At 33.8% G+C, this 21,339-nt stretch overlaps 1 protein-coding gene across 1 annotated transcript in view; it reads left to right on the top strand.

Moving 5' to 3' along the window:
- ADCY3 (adenylate cyclase 3) overlaps positions 1 to 21,339 on the top strand; it is a 288,173-nt gene that overhangs the window by 218,859 nt on the left and 47,975 nt on the right. The window contains exons 14-17 of the mRNA XM_073561916.1: positions 6,447 to 6,528; positions 6,788 to 6,946; positions 7,040 to 7,186; positions 7,444 to 7,563. Of these exons, the coding sequence (XP_073418017.1) occupies positions 6,447 to 6,528; positions 6,788 to 6,946; positions 7,040 to 7,186; positions 7,444 to 7,563 (508 nt within the window). The remainder of the gene's footprint in view (positions 1 to 6,446; positions 6,529 to 6,787; positions 6,947 to 7,039; positions 7,187 to 7,443; positions 7,564 to 21,339) is intronic.

The raw sequence follows: 21,339 nt of genomic DNA, 5'->3' as shown, positions 1-21,339 counted from the left end.
CACTGAGGAGAAGTGCGGCCATATTACTATATATATTACTATATCACACTGAGGAGAAGGGCGGCCATATTACTATATATATTACTATATCACCACTGAGGAGAAGGGTGGCCATATTACTATATATATTACTATATTACACTGAGGAGAAGGGCGGCCATATTACTATATATATTACTATATTACACTGAGGAGAAGGGCGGCCATATTACTATATATATTACTATATTACACTGAGGAGAAGGGCGGCCATATTACTATATATATTACTATATCACCACTGAGGAGAAGGGCGGCCATATTACTATATATATTACTATATCACACTGAGGAGAAGGGCGGCCATATTACTATATATATTACTATATCACACTCAGGAGAAGGGCGGCCATATTACTATATATATTACTATATCACACTGAGGAGAAGGGCGGCCATATTACTATATATATTACTATATCACACTGAGGAGGAGGGCGGCCATATTACTATATATATTACTATATCACCACTGAGGAGAAGGGCGGCCATATTACTATATATATTACTATATTACACTGAGGAGAAGGGTGGCCATATTACTATATATATTACTATATCACACTCAGGAGAAGGGCGGCCATATTACTATATATATTACTATATCACACTGAGGAGAAGGGCGGCCATATTACTATATATATTACTATATCACACTGAGGAAAAGGGCGGCCATATTACTATATATATTACTATATCACCACTGAGGAGAAGGGCGGCCATATTACTATATATATTGCTATATCACACTGAGGAGAAGGGCGGCCATATTACTATATATATTACTATATCACCACTGAGGAGAAGGGCGGCCATATTACTATATATATTACTATATCACCACTGAGAAGGGCGGCCATATTACTATATATATATTACTATATCACCACTGAGGAGAAGGGCAGCCATATTACTATATATATTACTATATCACACTGAGGAGAAGTGCGGCCATATTACTATATATATTACTATATCACACTGAGGAGAAGGGCGGCCATATTACTATATATATTACTATATCACCACTGAGGAGAAGGTTGGCCATATTACTATATATATTACTATATTACACTGAGGAGAAGGGCGGCCATATTACTATATATATTACTATATTACACTGAGGAGAAGGGCGGCCATATTACTATATATATTACTATATCACCACTGAGGAGAAGGGCGGCCATATTACTATATATATTACTATATCACACTGAGGAGAAGGGCGGCCATATTACTATATATATTACTATGTCACACTCAGGAGAAGGGCGGCCATATTACTATATATATTACTATATCACCACTGAGGAGAAGGGCGGCCATATTACTATATATATTACTATATCACACTCAGGAGAAGGGCGGCCATATTGCTATATATATTACTATATCACACTGAGGAGAAGGGCAGCCATATTACTATATATATTACTATATCACACTGAGGAGAAGGGCGGCCATATTACTATATATATTACTATATCACACTGAGGAGAAGGGCAGCCATATTACTATATATATTACTATATCACACTGAGGAGAAGGGCGGCCATATTACTATATATATTACTATATCACCACTGAGGAGAAGGGCGGCCATATTACTATATATATTACTATATTACACTGAGGAGAAGGGTGGCCATATTACTATATATATTACTATATCACACTCAGGAGAAGGGCGGCCATATTACTATATATATTACTATATCACACTGAGGAGAAGGGCGGCCATATTACTATATATATTACTATATCACACTGAGGAGAAGGGCGGCCATATTACTATATATATTACTATATCACACTGAGGAGAAGGGCGGCCATATTACTAAACTAGTCACTGATATTTTTTGTGAAAAATCAGAAATGTACTGTATTTTGTATGTTGATGTTTGTTCTTTTCAGTGTAACAGATGGAAAGAAACAACTGCGATGGAAAATTGACATTTCTCATTTCATTATATAATAATAATTCTGCACACAGATATTCTCCTAAGACAAAACGGCACTGGCTCTTTGCTACATATTTAGGTTTCAGGAAACAGAAAAATCAGAACAGAATATATTATCATAGCATCCCCAATAGAGTCCTCTGCCTTAATGTATATGACTTGGGTGAAACCCATATGGACACTCCTCAATAACATTATATAGGAGAAAGACATGGAGTAACGGTCCAATTAATATTGTGCTAAAAGAATTTTGTTTTATTAAATAAAAAAGGCACATACATGTACATACAGAAAATTAGTATCAAGACAAAGCAATTTAAATGGAGAGGAATGGATAAAGAATGTGGGTCTCTATGTTATCTCAATACATAAAGTGCTGGTGTTTCAAATACAAAGGTGCATTAGTGCAAGGCCCATGGCATAATATTAGTCATTTTTTAGCCCATCAAACAGGGAATCTATAAAAGTGCCCTATGGTAGTAAAGTATACCTACTGCTACCTAACGTATGAATAAAAGATCGTTCTTACCCATAGTTCCTCACCAAAACACCACAAATGCAGCCCCAACACGCGTTTCGCATTGGCTTCTTCGGGGGGGGGGCCGTGTTACTGTGTTCAATAATAAAATTATCATCAAAAATACAAGTTGCCTGATAAGAACAGTGTATATTTTTTTCTGCACGGGGACATCCTCTATGTACCCTCCACCCTGGAACATAGACCCCGGATTCATAGACTCAGAATCATAGAATCGTAGAGTTGGAAAGGACCTCCTGGGCCATCTGGTCCAACCCCCTGCTCAAAGCAGGATTCGCTAAATCATCCCAGACAGATGTCTGTCCAGCCTCTGTTTGAAGACTTCCATTGAAGGAGAACTCACCACTTCTCGTGGAAGCCTGTTCCACTCATTGATCACTCTGTCAAAAAGTTTTTTCTAATATCTAATCTGTGTCTCCTCCCATTCAGTTTCATCCCATTGCTTCTAGTCTTTCCTTGTGCAAATGAGAATAAGGTTGATCCTTCTACAATGTGACAGCCCTTTAGATATTTGTAGACAGCTATTAAGTCTCCTCTCAGTCTTCTCTTTTGCAAACTAAACATTCCCAAATCCTGCAACCTTTCCTCATAAGACAGGGTTTGCAGACCGGTCACCATTCTGGTCGCTCTTTTCTGAACTTGCTCCAGTTTGTTGATGTCTTTTTTAAAATGTGGTGCCCAAAACTGGACACAATATTCCAGATGAGGTCTGACCAAAGAGGAGTAGAGGGAAATAATTACTTCACGTGATCTAGACTGTATGCTTCTGTTAATACATCCTAGAATTGCATTTGCCTTTTTTGCTGCTGCATCACACTGTTGACTCATATTCAGTCTGTGATCTATTAGTATACCCAAGTCTTTTTCACATGTGCTGTCACTTAGCCCTATTCCGCCCATTCTGTATATGCTTTTTTCATTTTTATTGCCCAGATGTAGTACTTTGCATTTTTCCCTGTTAAAAACCATTCTATTAGTTGCTGCCCACTGCTCCAGTTTATTTAGATCTTTTTGAAACCTCTCTCTTCTCTTCATCTTCAGTAAGATGTCAGTGATACTGAGGGATGTGTTGAAATAAGATGTGCCGAATTCATTAGAGGCACATGGCATTTAAGAAATCTTTGAATTTTATAAGTGGTGTGCTTCTTACCAGAAATGTTAATAGTCAGGATCTGGAGTAACAATTCTGGCATAAGAAATGCAACCACTTCACATAAATAAGCAGGCAGGCACACGCCGCCTTCTCCCCAGCTCTACCCACTTTGGCGGAGCTGCTTAAAACTGATGTGAAAACCCCAAAAGTCTGTTTGGAAAACTCTGTGTTGTACAATAATTTTGTAACTATTCAAGGCTTTTTTTTCCCCAGATTTCTGATGTAAACACTTTGATGCATCAGTCCCATAGTATATACAGGAGCTTCTCACAAAATTAGAATATCTTCAAAAAGTTAATTTACTTCAGTTCTTCATTACAAACAGTGACTCTCCTATATTCTATAGAGCCATTACACACAGAGTGATCTATGTCACGGGTTTACTTCTGGTAATGTTGATGATTGTGGCTTACAGCCAATGAAAACCCAAAAGTCATTATCTCAGTAAATTAGAATACTTTATAACACCAGCTTGAAAAATGATTGTAAAATCTGGAACGTTGGCTACTGAAATGTATGATCAGTAAATGCACTCAATACTTGGTCGGGGCTCCTTTTGCATCAGTTACTGCATCACTGTGGCGTGGCATGGAGGCGATCAGCCTGTGGCAGTGCTGAGGGGTTATGGAAGCCCAGGTTGCTTTGATAGCAGCCTTCAGCTCGTCTGCATTGTTGGGTCTGGTGTCTCTCATCTTCCTCCTAACAATACTCCATAGATTCTCTGGGGTTAAGGTCAGGCGAGTTTGCTGCCAATCAAGCACAGTGATACTGTTGTGTGTACACCAGGTATTGGTGCTTTTGGCAGTGTGGACAGGGGCCAAGTCCTGCTGGAAAATGACATTTCCATATCCATAAAGCTTGTCAGCAGAGGGAAGCATGAAGAGCTCTAAAATGTCCTGGTAGATGGCTGCGCTGACTTTGGTCTTGATAAAACACAGTGGACCTTCACCAGCAGATGACATGGCTCCCCAAACCATCACTGATTGTGGAGACTTCACACTAGTCCTCCAGCAGCTTGGATTGTGGCCCCTCCACTCTTCCTCCAGACTCTGGGACCGCGATTTCCAAATGAAATGCAACATTTACTTTCATCTGAAAACAACACCTTGGACCACGGACAACAGTCCGGTTCTTTTTCTCCTTGGACCAGTAAGATGCTTCTGGCGTTGTCTATTGGCCATGAGTGGGTGACACAAGGAATGCGACACTTGTAGCCCATGTCCTGGATTCGTCTGTGTGTGGTGTGAAGCAATGACTCCAGCAGCAGTCCACTCCTTGTGAATCTCCCCCACATTACTGAATGGCCTTTTCTTAACAATCCTTTCCAGGCTGCGGTTATCCCGGTTGCTTGTGCACCTTTTTCTACCACACTTTCACCTTCCACTCCACTTTCCATTAATATTCTTGGATACAGCACTCTGTGAACAGCCGGCTTCTTTACCAATTACCTTTTGTGGCTTCCCCTCATTGTGGAGTGTGTCAGTGACTGCCTTCTGGACATCTTTCAGGTCAGCAGTCTTCCCCATGATTGTGGAGCTACTGAAACAGACTAAGGGACCTTTATAAACATTTAGGAGCCTTTACAGGTGTTTATTGTTAATTCTAATTTACTGAAATAATGAATTTTGGATTTTCATTGGCTGTAAGCCATAATCATCAACATTACCAGAAATAAATATGTGAAATAGATCACTCTGTGTGTAATGACTTTATAGAATAGAGGAGATTTACTTTTTGTATTGAAGAGCTGAAATAAATTAACTTTTTGATGATATTGTAATTTTGTGAGAAGTGCCTGTATCTTCCACAATGGAACATCATTTATGTATCCTGCATACTGAAACAATGTCTATTTATTCTCCTCATTGGAACAGTGTCTCTATATTATCCACACTTAAAACACTATATCTCTACCACAGTGGAACATCATCTGTATATCCCATACTGCAACATTTTCGATATATTTTTTATTCTGAAACATCATCTCTATAGAATCTATACTGAAACATCGTATATACCCCCTCGTATATACCCCCCCTCTATTCTAAAACATCTTTGATGTATTCTCTGTCCTGAAACATAATCTGTATATCCTTGACACTCAAGCATCGTATATACCCATTTCTGTAATGAAACATCTTTGATGTATTCTCTATTGTGAAACATCATCTATATATCCTCCACACTTATACATTGTATATACCCCCTTCTGTACAGAAACATCTACGATATATTCTCTATTGGGAAACATCGTCTATATATCCTCCACACTTATACATTGTATATACCCCCTTCTGTACAGAAACATCTGCGATGTGTTCTCTATTGGGAAACATCATCTATATAGCCTCCACACTTATACATTGTATATACCCCCTTCTGTACAGAAACATCTGCGATGTATTCTCTATTGGGAAACATCGTCTATATATCCTCCACACTTATACATCGCACATACCCCCTTCTGTAGCGAAACATCTGCGATGTCCTCTGTAATCTGAAACACCTCCCCTATATAATCCACACTGGATCATCATATCATTTTATCTATTTTGAAATATGAGATGTGATTAAAAGTCGTAATACTATTTAAAAACATCTCAGTATGAATTAATGTGATGCTGTAGAATAAAATGAATTAATCTCACGTTGAAATATTACATTGTCACAGAACTGCCAGGTGATCTACAAATTATATATGTGATTTGCAGATTTAATTTATTTTCTTTACATATCATTCTTCGTTTTTCCACAGTGCTTATCTGGTTCCTTCCAAATATTCCATGACGGTGATGATCTTCATCATGATGCTCAGTTTCTATTATTTTGCCCGACATGTAAGTTGTCTTATCTAATCATTTAATCTGAAGATGGAGACATCCAGACTATGCAGAAATATGTCGGCAATAATCTTCCACCACACTAGTCTATAAAATATCTCCATTGCTTATGACCCAGGGAATATTTCCTCTAGGGGAGTTCCTGGAAAGGGGAACATAGGTAGACGTGGTTCATGGTTAGAACATTCCACCAAAATTATTTGGATCTGTTGACAATTGTGAAAGGACAACAGTAAGTCTTAGCCTTCTCTTCTAGGTGGAGAAGTTAGCCAGAACCCTGTTTTTATGGAAAATTGATGTACATGACCAGAAGGAAAAAGTCTACGACATGAGGCGGTGGAATGAGGCTCTTGTCACCAACATGTTACCTGAACACGTAGCTCGACATTTTCTGGGATCCAAAAAGAGAGATGAGGTAAAAACATTGATAGACAATGTAACATAAGAGCTCATGACCATGTTAATTATGTGATTTTCGGCTGATCTGTATTTCTTCCCTGTTTCTCAGGAACTGTACAGCCAATCTTACGATGAGATTGGAGTGATGTTCGCTTCTATCCCAAACTTCTCTGACTTTTATACAGAAGAAAGTATCAACAACGGAGGCATCGAGTGTCTCAGGTTCCTCAATGAGATCATCTCAGATTTTGATGCTGTAAGTTATTTACTCCTAGACTGAGAAAAGTCATTAGCGAAGAGGACAAATGATGGACTCAGAGTGCCGCAAGCACCAGGGCTTGGACTAGTGACATCATTATCAAAGCGTGGTCCATCTACGTTCCCTCAAAGCCCAATTTGTGTGACTTTGATAAGATTCATATACTGTATTATAAGGATGGATACAGTCAGATGAGATGTAAAACAACAAGTCATGATGCAATGTCATATCTAATTCTTTTTTATTTTCTAAAGTTGTTGGATGAGCCCCAGTTTCGATGTATCACGAAGATTAAAACCATAGGAAGCACTTACATGGCTGCATCCGGAGTCACTCCAGACTCCAACACGAATGGCTACAACAACACTATCAAGGTTGGTTGCCTTGTATTATAACATATTTAACTACTATAATACTGTCACTATGTACAAGAATATAACTACTATAATACTGTCACTATGTACAAGAATATAACTACTATAATACTGTCACTATGTACAAGAATATAACTACTATAATACTGCTCCTATGTACAAGAATATAACTACTATAATACTGCCCCTATGTACAAGAATATAACTACTATAATACTGCTCCTATGTACAAGAATATAACTACTATAATACTGCCCCTATGTACAAGAATATAACTACTATAATACTGTCACTATGTACAAGAATATAACTACTATAATACTGCTCCTATGTACAAGAATATAACTACTATAATACTGCCCCATATGTACAAGAATATAATTACTATAATACTGCCCTTATGTACAAGAATATAACTACTATAATACTGCTCCTATGTACAAGAATATAACTACTATAATACTGCCCCCTATGTACAAGAATATAACTACTATAATACTGCCCCTATGTACAAGAATATAACTACTATAATACTGCTCCTATGTACAAGAATATAACTACTATAATACTGCCCCCAATGTACAAGAATATAACTACTATAATACTGCTCCTATGTACAAGAATATAACTACTATAATACTGCCCCTATGAACAAGAATATAACTACTATAATACTGCCCCTACGTACAAGAATATAACTACTATAATACTGCTCCTATGAACAAGAATATAACTACTATAATACTGCCCCTATGTACAAGACTATAACTACTATAATACTGCCCCCAATGTACAAGAATATAACTACTATAATACTGCTCCTATGTACAAGAATATAACTACTATAATACTGCCCCTATGAACAAGAATATAACTACTATAATACTGCCCCTACGTACAAGAATATAACTACTATAATACTGCTCCTATGAACAAGAATATAACTACTATAATACTGCCCCTATGTACAAGACTATAACTACTATAATACTGCCCCTATGTACAAGAATATAACTACTATAATACTGCCCCCAATGTACAAGAATATAACTACTATAATACTGCTCCTATATACAAGAATATAACTACTATAATACTGCCCTTATGTACAAGAATATAACTACTATAATACTGCCCTTATGTACAAGAATATAACTACTATAATACTGCCCTTATGTACAAGAATATAACTACTATAATACTGCTCCTATGCACAAGAATATAACTACTATAATACTGCCCCTATGTACAAGAATATAACTACTATAATACTGCCCCCTATGTACAAGAATATAACTACTATAATACTGCTCCTATGTACAAGAATATAACTACTATAATACTACTCCTATGTACAAGAATATAACTACTATAATACTGCTCCCTATGTACAAGAATATAACTACTATAATACTGCCCCTATGAACAAGAATATAACTACTATAATACTGCCCCTATATACAAGAATATAACTACTATAATACTGCTCCTATGAACAAGAATATAACTACGATAATACTACCCCTATATACAAGAATATAACTACTATAATACTGCCCCTATGTATAAGAATATAACTACTATAATACTGCCCTTATGTACAAGAATATAACTACTATAATACTGCCCTTATGTACAAGAATATAACTACTATAATACTGCTCCTATGTACAAGAATATAACTACTATAATACTGCCCCTATGTACAAGAATATAATTACTATAATACTGCTCCTATGTACAAGAATATAACTACTATAATACTACCCCTATATACAAGAATATAACTACTATAATACTGCCCTTATGTACAAGAATATAACTACTATAATACTGCTCCTATGTACAAGAATATACCTACTGTAATACTAGTCCTATGTACAAGAATATAACTACTATAATACTGCCCCTATGTACAAGAATATAATTACTATAATACTGCTCCTATGTACAAGAATATAACTACTATAATACTACCCCATATGTACAAGAATATAACTACTATAATACTGCCCTTATGTACAAGAATATAACTACTATAATACTGCTTCTATGTACAAGAATATAACTACTATAATACTACTCCTATGTACAAGAATATAACTACTATAATACTGCTCCCTATGAACAAGAATATAACTAATATAATACTGCCCCTATGAACAAGAATATAACTACTATAATACTGCCCTTATGTACAAGAATATAACTACTATAATACTGCTTCTATGTACAAGAATATAACTACTATAATACTACTCCTATGTACAAGAATATAACTACTATAATACTGCTCCCTATGTACAAGAATATAACTACTATAATACTGCCCCTATGAACAAGAATATAACTACTATAATACTGCCCCTATATACAAGAATATAACTACTATAATACTGCTCCTATGAACAAGAATATAACTACGATAATACTACCCCTATATACAAGAATATAACTACTATAATACTGCCCCTATGTATAAGAATATAACTACTATAATACTGCCCTTATGTACAAGAATATAACTACTATAATACTGCCCTTATGTACAAGAATATAACTACTATAATACTGCTCCTATGTACAAGAATATAACTACTATAATACTGCCCCTATGTACAAGAATATAATTACTATAATACTGCTCCTATGTACAAGAATATAACTACTATAATACTACCCCTATATACAAGAATATAACTACTATAATACTGCCCTTATGTACAAGAATATAACTACTATAATACTGCTCCTATGTACAAGAATATACCTACTATAATACTAGTCCTATGTACAAGAATATAACTACTATAATACTGCCCCTATGTACAAGAATATAATTACTATAATACTGCTCCTATGTACAAGAATATAACTACTATAATACTACCCCATATGTACAAGAATATAACTACTATAATACTGCCCTTATGTACAAGAATATAACTACTATAATACTGCTTCTATGTACAAGAATATAACTACTATAATACTACTCCTATGTACAAGAATATAACTACTATAATACTGCTCCTATGTACAAGAACATAACTACTATAATACTACCCCTATGTACAAGAATATAACTACTATAATACTGCTCCTATGTACAAGAATATAACTACTATAATACTACCCCTATGTACAAGAATATAACTAATATAATACTGCCCCTATGTACAAGAATATAACTACTATAATACTGCTCCTATGTACAAGAATATAACTACTATAATACTACCCCTATATGCAAGAATATAACTACTATAATACTGCCCCTATGTACAAGAATATAACTACTATAATACTGCCCTTATGTACAAGAATATAACTACTATAATACTGCCCTTATGTACAAGAATATAACTACTATAATACTGCTCCTATGCACAAGAATATAACTACTATAATACTGCCCCTATGTACAAGAATATAACTACTATAATACTGCCCCCTATGTACAAGAATATAACTACTATAATACTGCTCCTATGTACAAGAATATAACTACTATAATACTACTCCTATGTACAAGAATATAACTACTATAATACTGCTCCCTATGTACAAGAATATAACTACTATAATACTGCCCCTATGAACAAGAATATAACTACTATAATACTGCCCCTATGTACAAGAATATAACTACTATAATACTGCTCCTATGAACAAGAATATAACTACTATAATACTACCCCTATATACAAGAATATAACTACTATAATACTGCCCCTATGTACAAGAATATAACTACTATAATACTGCCCTTATGTACAAGAATATAACTACTATAATACTGCTCCTATGTACAAGAATATAACTACTATAATACTGCCCCTATGTACAAGAATATAATTACTATAATACTGCTCCTATGTACAAGAATATAACTACTATAATACTACCCCTATATACAAGAATATAACTACTATAATACTGCCCTTATGTACAAGAATATAACTACTATAATACTGCTCCTATGTACAAGAATATACCTACTATAATACTAGTCCTATGTACAAGAATATAACTACTATAATACTGCCCCTATGTACAAGAATATAATTACTATAATACTGCTCCTATGTACAAGAATATAACTACTATAATACTACCCCATATGTACAACAATATAACTACTATAATACTGCCCTTATGTACAAGAATATAACTACTATAATACTGCTCCTATGTACAAGAATATAACTACTATAATACTACTCCAATGTACAAGAATATAACTACTATAATACTGCTCCCTATGTACAAGAATATAACTACTATAATACTGCCCCTATGTACAAGAATATAACTACTATAATACTGCCCTTATGTACAAGAATATAACTACTATAATACTGCTCCTATGCACAAGAATATAACTACTATAATACTACTCCTATGTACAAGAATATAACTACTATAATACTGCTCCTATGTACAAGAATATAACTACTATAATACTGCTCCTATGTACAAGAATATAACTACTATAATACTACCCCTATATACAAGAATATAACTACTATAATACTGCCCCTATATGCAAGAATATAACTACCATAATACTACTCCTATGTACAAGAATATAATTACTATAATACTGCTCCTATATGCAAGAATATAACTACTATAATACTACTCCTATGTACAAGAATATAACTACTATAATACTGCTCCTATGTACAAGAATATAACTACTATAATACTGCTCCTATGTACAAGAATATAACTACTATAATACTACCCCTATATACAAGAATATAACTACCATAATACTACTCCTATGTACAAGAATATAACTACTATAATACTGCCCCTATATGCAAGAATATAACTACTATAATACTACTCCTATGTACAAGAATATAACTACTATAATACTACTATGTACAAGAATATAACTACTATAATACTACTATGTACAAGAATATACAGTGGGGAAAAAAAGTATTTAGTCCGTCAGCAATAGTGCAAGTTCCACCACTTAAAAAGATGAGAGGCGTCTGTAATTTACATCATAGGTAGACCTCAACTATGGGAGACAAACTGAGAAAAAAAAATCCAGAAAATCACATTGTCTGTTTTTTTTTCATTTTATTTGCATATTATGGTGGAAAATAAGTATTTGGTCAGAAACAAGCAAACAAGATTTCTGGCTCTCACAGACCTGTAACTTCTTCTTTAAGAGTCTCCTCTTTCCTCCACTTATTACCTGTAGTAATTGCACCTGTTTAAACTTGTTATCAGTATAAAAAGACACCTGTGCACACCCTCAAACAGTCTGACTCCAAACTCCACTATGGTGAAGACCAAAGAGCTGTCAAAGGACACCAGAAACAAAATTGTAGCCCTGCACCAGGCTGGGAAGACTGAATCTGCAATAGCCAACCAGCTTGGAGTGAAGAAATCAACTGTGGGAGCAATAATTAGAAAATGGAAGACATACAAAACCACTGATAATCTCCCTCGATCTGGTGCTCCACGCAAAATCCCACCCCGTGTGGGTCGGAATGATCACAAGAACGGTGAGCAAAAATCCCAGAACCACGCGGGGGGACCTAGTGAATGAACTGCAGAGAGCTGGGACCAATGTAACAAGGCCTACCATAAGTAACACACTACGCCACCATGGACTCAGATCCTGCAGTGCCAGACGTGTCCCACTGCTTAAGCCTGTACATGTCCGGGCCCGTCTGAAGTTTGCTAGAGAGCATTTGGATGATCCAGAGGAGTTTTGGGAGAATGTCCTATGGTCTGATGAAACCAAACTGGAACTGTTTGGTAGAAACACAACTTGTCGTGTTTGGAGGAAAAAGAATACTGAGTTGCATCCATCAAACACCATACCTACTGTAAAGCATGGTGGTGGAAACATCATGCTTTGGGGCTGTTTCTCTGCAAAGGGGCCAGGACGACTGATCCGGGTACATGAAAGAATGAATGGGGCCATGTATCGTGAGATTTTGAGTGCAAACCTCCTTCCATCAGCAAGGGCATTGAAGATGAAACGTGGCTGGGTCTTTCAACATGACAATGATCCAAAGCACACCGCCAGGGCAACGGAGTGGCTTCGTAAGAAGCATTTCAAGGTCCTGGAGTGGCCTAGCCAGTCTCCAGGTCTCAACCCTATAGAAAACCTTTGGAGGGAGTTGAAAGTCCGTGTTGCCAAGCGAAAAGCCAAAAACATCACTGCTCTAGAGGAGATCTGCATGGAGGAATGGGCCAACATACCAACAACAGTGTGTGGCAACCTTGTGAAGACTTACAGAAAACGTTTGACCTCTGTCATTGCCAACAAAGGATATATCACAAAGTATTGAGATGAAATTTTGTTTCTGACCAAATACTTATTTTACACCATAATATGCAAATAAAATGAAAAAAAAACCAGACAATGTGATTTTCTGGATTTTTTTTGCTCAGTTTGTCTCCCATAGTTGAGGTCTACCTATGATGTAAATTACAGACGCCTCTCATCTTTTTAAGTGGTGGAACTTGCACTATTGCTGACTGACTAAATACTTTTTTTCCCCACTGTAACTACTATAATACTGCTCCTATGTACAAGAATATAACTACTATAATACTGCTCCTATGTACAAGAATATAACTACTATAATACTACCCCTATATACAAGAATATAACTACTATAATACTGCCCTTATGTACAAGAATATAACTACTATAATACTGCTCCTATGTACAAGAATATACCTACTATAATACTACTCCTATGTACAAGAATATAACTACTATAATACTGCCCCTATATACAAGAATATAACTACTATAATTTTGCCCCTATATACAAGAATATAACTACTATAATACTGCCTCTATGTACAAGAATATAACTACTATAATACTGCCCTTATGTACAAGAATATAACTACTATAATACTTCCCCTATGTACAAGAATATAACTACTATAATACTGCTCCTATGTACAAGAATATAACTACTATAATACTACCCCTATATACAAGAATATAACTACTATAATACTGCCCCTATGTACAAGAATATAACTACTATAATACTGCCCTTATGTACAAGAATATAACTACTATAATACTGCCCTTATTTACAAGAATATAACTACTATAATACTGCTCCTATGCACAAGAATATAACTACTATATTACTACTCCTATGTACAAGAATATAACTACTATAATACTGCCCCTATGTACAAGAATATAATTACTATAATACTGCTCCTATGTACAAGAATATAACTACTATAATACTGCCCCATATGTACAAGAATATAACTACTATAATACTGCCCTTATGTACAAGAATATAACTACTATAATACTGCTCCTATGAACAAGAATATAACTACTATAATACTACTCCTATGTACAAGAATATAACTACTATAATACTGCTCCCTATGTACAAGAATATAACTACTATAATACTGCCCCTATGAACAAGAATATAACTACTATAATACTGCCCCTATGTACAAGAATATAACTACTATAATACTGCTCCTATGTACAAGAATATAACTACTATAATACTACCCCTATATACAAGAATATAACTACTATAATACTGCCCCTATGTACAAGAATATAACTACTATAATACTGCCCTTATGTACAAGAATATAACTACTATAATACTGCTCCTATGTACAAGAATATAACTACTATAATACTACTCCTATGTACAAGAATATAACTACTATAATACTGCTCCCTATGTACAAGAATATAACTACTATAATACTGCCCCTATGAACAAGAATATAACTACTATAATACTGCCCCTATGTACAAGAATATAACTACTATAATACTGCTCCTATGTACAAGAATATAACTACTATAATACTGCCCCATATGTACAAGAATATAACTACTATAATACTGCCCTTATGTACAAGAATATAACTACTATAATACTGCTCCTATGTACAAGAATATAACTACTATAATACTACCCCTATATACAAGAATATAACTACTATAATACTGCCCCTATGTACAAGAATATAACTACTATAATACTGCCCTTATGTACAAGAATATAACTACTATAATACTGCCCTTATTTACAAGAATATAACTACTATAATACTGCTCCTATGCACAAGAATATAACTACTATATTACTACTCCTATGTACAAGAATATAACTACTATAATACTGCCCCTATGTACAAGAATATAATTACTATAATACTGCTCCTATGTACAAGAATATAACTACTATAATACTGCCCCATATGTACAAGAATATAACTACTATAATACTGCCCTTATGTACAAGAATATAACTACTATAATACTGCTCCTATGAACAAGAATATAACTACTATAATACTACTACTATGTACAAGAATATAACTACTATAATACTGCTCCTATGAACAAGAATATAACTACTATAATACTGCTCCTATGAACAAGAATATAACCTACTATAATACTGCTCCTATGTACAAGAATATAACTACTATAATACTACCCCTATATACAAGAATATAACTACTATAATACTGCCCCTATATGCAAGAATATAACTACCATAATACTACTCCTATGTACAAGAATATAACTACTATAATACTGCCCCTATATGCAAGAATATAACTACTATAATACTACTCCTATGTACGAGAATATAACTACTATAATACTGCTCCTATGTACAAGAATATATCTACTATAATACTACTCCTATGTACAAGAATATAACTACTATAAAACTGCTCCTATGTACAAGAATATAACTACTATAATACTACCCCTATATACAAGAATATAACTACTATAATATTTCCCCTATATACAAGAATATAACTACTATAATACTGCCTCTATGTACAAGAATATAACTACTATAATACTGACCTTATGTACAAGAATATAACTACTATAATACTGCCCTTATGTACAAGAATATAACTACTATAATACTACTCCTATGTACAAGAATATAACTACTATAATACTGCCCCTATATGCAAGAATATAACTACTATAATACTACTCCTATGTACAAGAATATAACTACTATAATACTGCTCCTATGTACAAGAATATAACTACTATAATACTACTATGTACAAGAATATAACTACTATAATACTACTCCTATGTACAAGAATATAACTACTATAATACTGCTCCTATGTACAAGAATATAACTACTATAATACTGCTCCTATGTACAAGAATATAACTAATATAATACTACCCCTATATACAAGAATATAACTACTATAATACTGCTCCCTATGTACAAGAATATAACTACTATAATACTGCCCCTATGAACAAGAATATAACTACTATAATACTGCCCCTATGTACAAGAATATAACTACTATAATACTGCTCCTATGTACAAGAATATAACTACTATAATACTACCCCTATATACAAGAATATAACTACTATAATACTGCCCCTATGTACAAGAATATAACTACTACAATACTGCCCCTATGTACAACAATATAACTGCTATAATACTGCTCCTAGGTACAAGAATATAACTACTATAATACTGTCACTATGTACAAGAATATAACTACTATAATACTGCCTCTATGTACAAGAATATAACTACTATAATACTGCCTCTATGTACAAGAATATAACTACTATAATACTGCCCCCTATGTACAAGAATATAACTACTATAATACTGCCCCTATGTACAAGAATATAACTACTATAATACTGCCTCCTATATACAAGAATATAGCTACTATAATACTGCCCCCTATGTATAGGAATATAACTACTATAATACTACTCCTATGTACAAGAATATAACTACTATAATACTGCTCCTATGTACAAGAATATAACTACTATAATACTGCTCCTATGTAGAAGAATATAACTACTATAATACTGCCCCTATATACAAGAATATAATTACTATAATACTGCCCCTATGTGCAAGAATATAACTACTATAATACTGCTCCTATGTACAAGAATATAACTACTATAATACTGCTCCTATATACAAGATTATAACTACTATAATACTGCCCTTATGTACAAGAATATAACTACTATAATACTGCCCTTATGTACAAGAATATAACTACTATAATACTGCTCCTATGCACAAGAATATAACTACTATAATACTGCCCCTATGTACAAGAATATAACTACTATAATACTGCCCCCTATGTACAAGAATATAACTACTATAATACTGCTCCTATGTACAAGAATATAACTACTATAATACTACTCCTATGTACAAGAATATAACTACTATAATACTGCTCCCTATGTACAAGAATATAACTACTATAATACTGCCCCTATGAACAAGAATATAACTACTATAATACTGCCCCTATATACAAGAATATAACTACTATAATACTGCTCCTATGAACAAGAATATAACTACTATAATACTACCCCTATATACAAGAATATAACTACTATAATACTGCCCCTATGTATAAGAATATAACGACTATAATACTGCCCTTATGTACAAGAATATAACTACTATAATACTGCCCTTATGTACAAGAATATAACTACTATAATACTGCTCCTATGTACAAGAATATAACTACTATAATACTGCCCCTATGTACAAGAATATAATTACTATAATACTGCTCCTATGTACAAGAATATAACTACTATAATACTACCCCTATATACAAGAATATAACTACTATAATACTGCCCTTATGTACAAGAATATAACTACTATAATACTGCTCCTATGTACAAGAATATACCTACTATAATACTAGTCCTATGTACAAGAATATAACTACTATAATACTGCCCCTATGTACAAGAATATAATTACTATAATACTGCTCCTATGTACAAGAATATAACTACTATAATACTACCCCATATGTACAAGAATATAACTACTATAATACTGCCCTTATGTACAAGAATATAACTACTATAATACTGCTCCTATGTACAAGAATATAACTACTATAATACTACTCCTATGTACAAGAATATAACTACTATAATACTGCTCCCTATGTACAAGAATATAACTAATATAATACTGCCCCTATGAACAAGAATATAACTACTATAATACTGCCCCTATGTACAAGAATATAACTACTATAATACTGCTCCTATGTACAAGAACATAACTACTATAATACTACCCCTATGTACAAGAATATAACTACTATAATACTGCTCCTATTTACAAGAATATAACTACTATAATACTACCCCTATGTACAAGAATATAACTACTATAATACTGCCCCTATGTACAAGAATATAACTACTATAATACTGCTCCTATGTACAAGAATATAACTACTATAATACTACCCCTATATGCAAGAATATAACTACTATAATACTGCCCCTATGTACAAGAATATAACTACTATAATACTGCCCTTATGTACAAGAATATAACTACTATAATACTGCCCTTATGTACAAGAATATAACTACTATAATACTGCTCCTATGCACAAGAATATAACTACTATAATACTGCCCCTATGTACAAGAATATAACTACTATAATACTGCCCCCTATGTACAAGAATATAACTACTATAATACTGCTCCTATGTACAAGAATATAACTACTATAATACTACTCCTATGTACAAGAATATAACTACTATAATACTGCTCCCTATGTACAAGAATATAACTACTATAATACTGCCCCTATGAACAAGAATATAACTACTATAATACTGCCCCTATGTACAAGAATATAACTACTATAATACTGCTCCTATGAACAAGAATATAACTACTATAATACTACCCCTATATACAAGAATATAACTACTATAATACTGCCCCTATGTACAAGAATATAACTACTATAATACTGCCCTTATGTACAAGAATATAACTACTATAATACTGCCCTTATGTACAAGAATATAACTACTATAATACTGCTCCTATGTACAAGAATATAACTACTATAATACTGCCCCTATGTACAAGAATATAATTACTATAATACTGCTCCTATGTACAAGAATATAACTACTATAATACTACCCCTATATACAAGAATATAACTACTATAATACTGCCCTTATGTACAAGAATATAACTACTATAATACTGCTCCTATGTACAAGAATATACCTACTATAATACTAGTCCTATGTACAAGAATATAACTACTATAATACTGCCCCTATGTACAAGAATATAATTACTATAGTACTGCTCCTATGTACAAGAATATAACTACTATAATACTACCCCATATGTACAACAATATAACTACTATAATACTGCCCTTATGTACAAGAATATAACTACTATAATACTGCTCCTATGTACAAGAATATAACTACTATAATACTACTCCTATGTACAAGAATATAACTACTATAATACTGCTCCCTATGTACAAGAATATAACTACTATAATACTGCCCCTATGTACAAGAATATAACTACTATAATACTGCCCTTATGTACAAGAATATAACTACTATAATACTACTCCTATGTACAAGAATATAACTACTATAATACTGCTCCTATGTACAAGAATATAACTACTATAATACTGCTCCTATGTACAAGAATATAACTACTATAATACTGCTCCTATGTACAAGAATATAACTACTATAATACTACCCCTATATACAAGAATATAACTACTATAATACTGCCCCTATATGCAAGAATATAACTACCATAATACTACTCCTATGTACAAGAATATAATTACTATAATACTGCTCCTATATGCAAGAATATAACTACTATAATACTACTCCTATGTACAAGAATATAACTACTATAATACTGCTCCTATGTACAAGAATATAACTACTATAATACTGCTCCTATGTACAAGAATATAACTACTATAATACTACCCCTATATACAAGAATATAACTACCATAATACTACTCCTATGTACAAGAATATAACTACTATAATACTGCCCCTATATGCAAGAATATAACTACTATAATACTACTCCTATGTACAAGAATATAACTACTATAATACTGCTCCTATGTACAAGAATATAACTACTATAATACTACTATGTACAAGAATATAACTACTATAATACTACTATGTACAAGAATATACAGTGGGGAAAAAAAGTATTTAGTCCGTCAGCAATAGTGCAAGTTCCACCACTTAAAAAGATGAGAGGCGTCTGTAATTTACATCATAGGTAGACCTCAACTATGGGAGACAAACTGAGAAAAAAAATCCAGAAAATCACATTGTCTGTTTTTTTTTCATTTTATTTGCATATTATGGTGGAAAATAAGTATTTGGTCAGAAACAAGCAAACAAGATTTCTGGCTCTCACAGACCTGTAACTTCTTCTTTAAGAGTCTCCTCTTTCCTCCACTTATTACCTGTAGTAATTGCACCTGTTTAAACTTGTTATCAGTATAAAAAGACACCTGTGCACACCCTCAAACAGTCTGACTCCAAACTCCACTATGGTGAAGACCAAAGAGCTGTCAAAGGACACCAGAAACAAAATTGTAGCCCTGCACCAGGCTGGGAAGACTGAATCTGCAATAGCCAACCAGCTTGGAGTGAAGAAATCAACTGTGGGAGCAATAATTAGAAAATGGAAGACATACAAAACCACTGATAATCTCCCTCGATCTGGTGCTCCACGCAAAATCCCACCCCGTGTGGGTCGGAATGATCACAAGAACGGTGAGCAAAAATCCCAGAACCACGCGGGGGGACCTAGTGAATGAACTGCAGAGAGCTGGGACCAATGTAACAAGGCCTACCATAA

This window comes from Dendrobates tinctorius, unplaced genomic scaffold (assembly GCF_039654945.1).
Source record: "Dendrobates tinctorius isolate UK_male_01 unplaced genomic scaffold, ASM3965494v1 ptg000332l, whole genome shotgun sequence".
Taxonomy (NCBI): domain Eukaryota; kingdom Metazoa; phylum Chordata; class Amphibia; order Anura; family Dendrobatidae; genus Dendrobates; species Dendrobates tinctorius.
The sequence above is the reverse complement of the archived record's forward strand: the minus strand, read 5'-3'. Positions and strand labels throughout refer to the sequence as shown.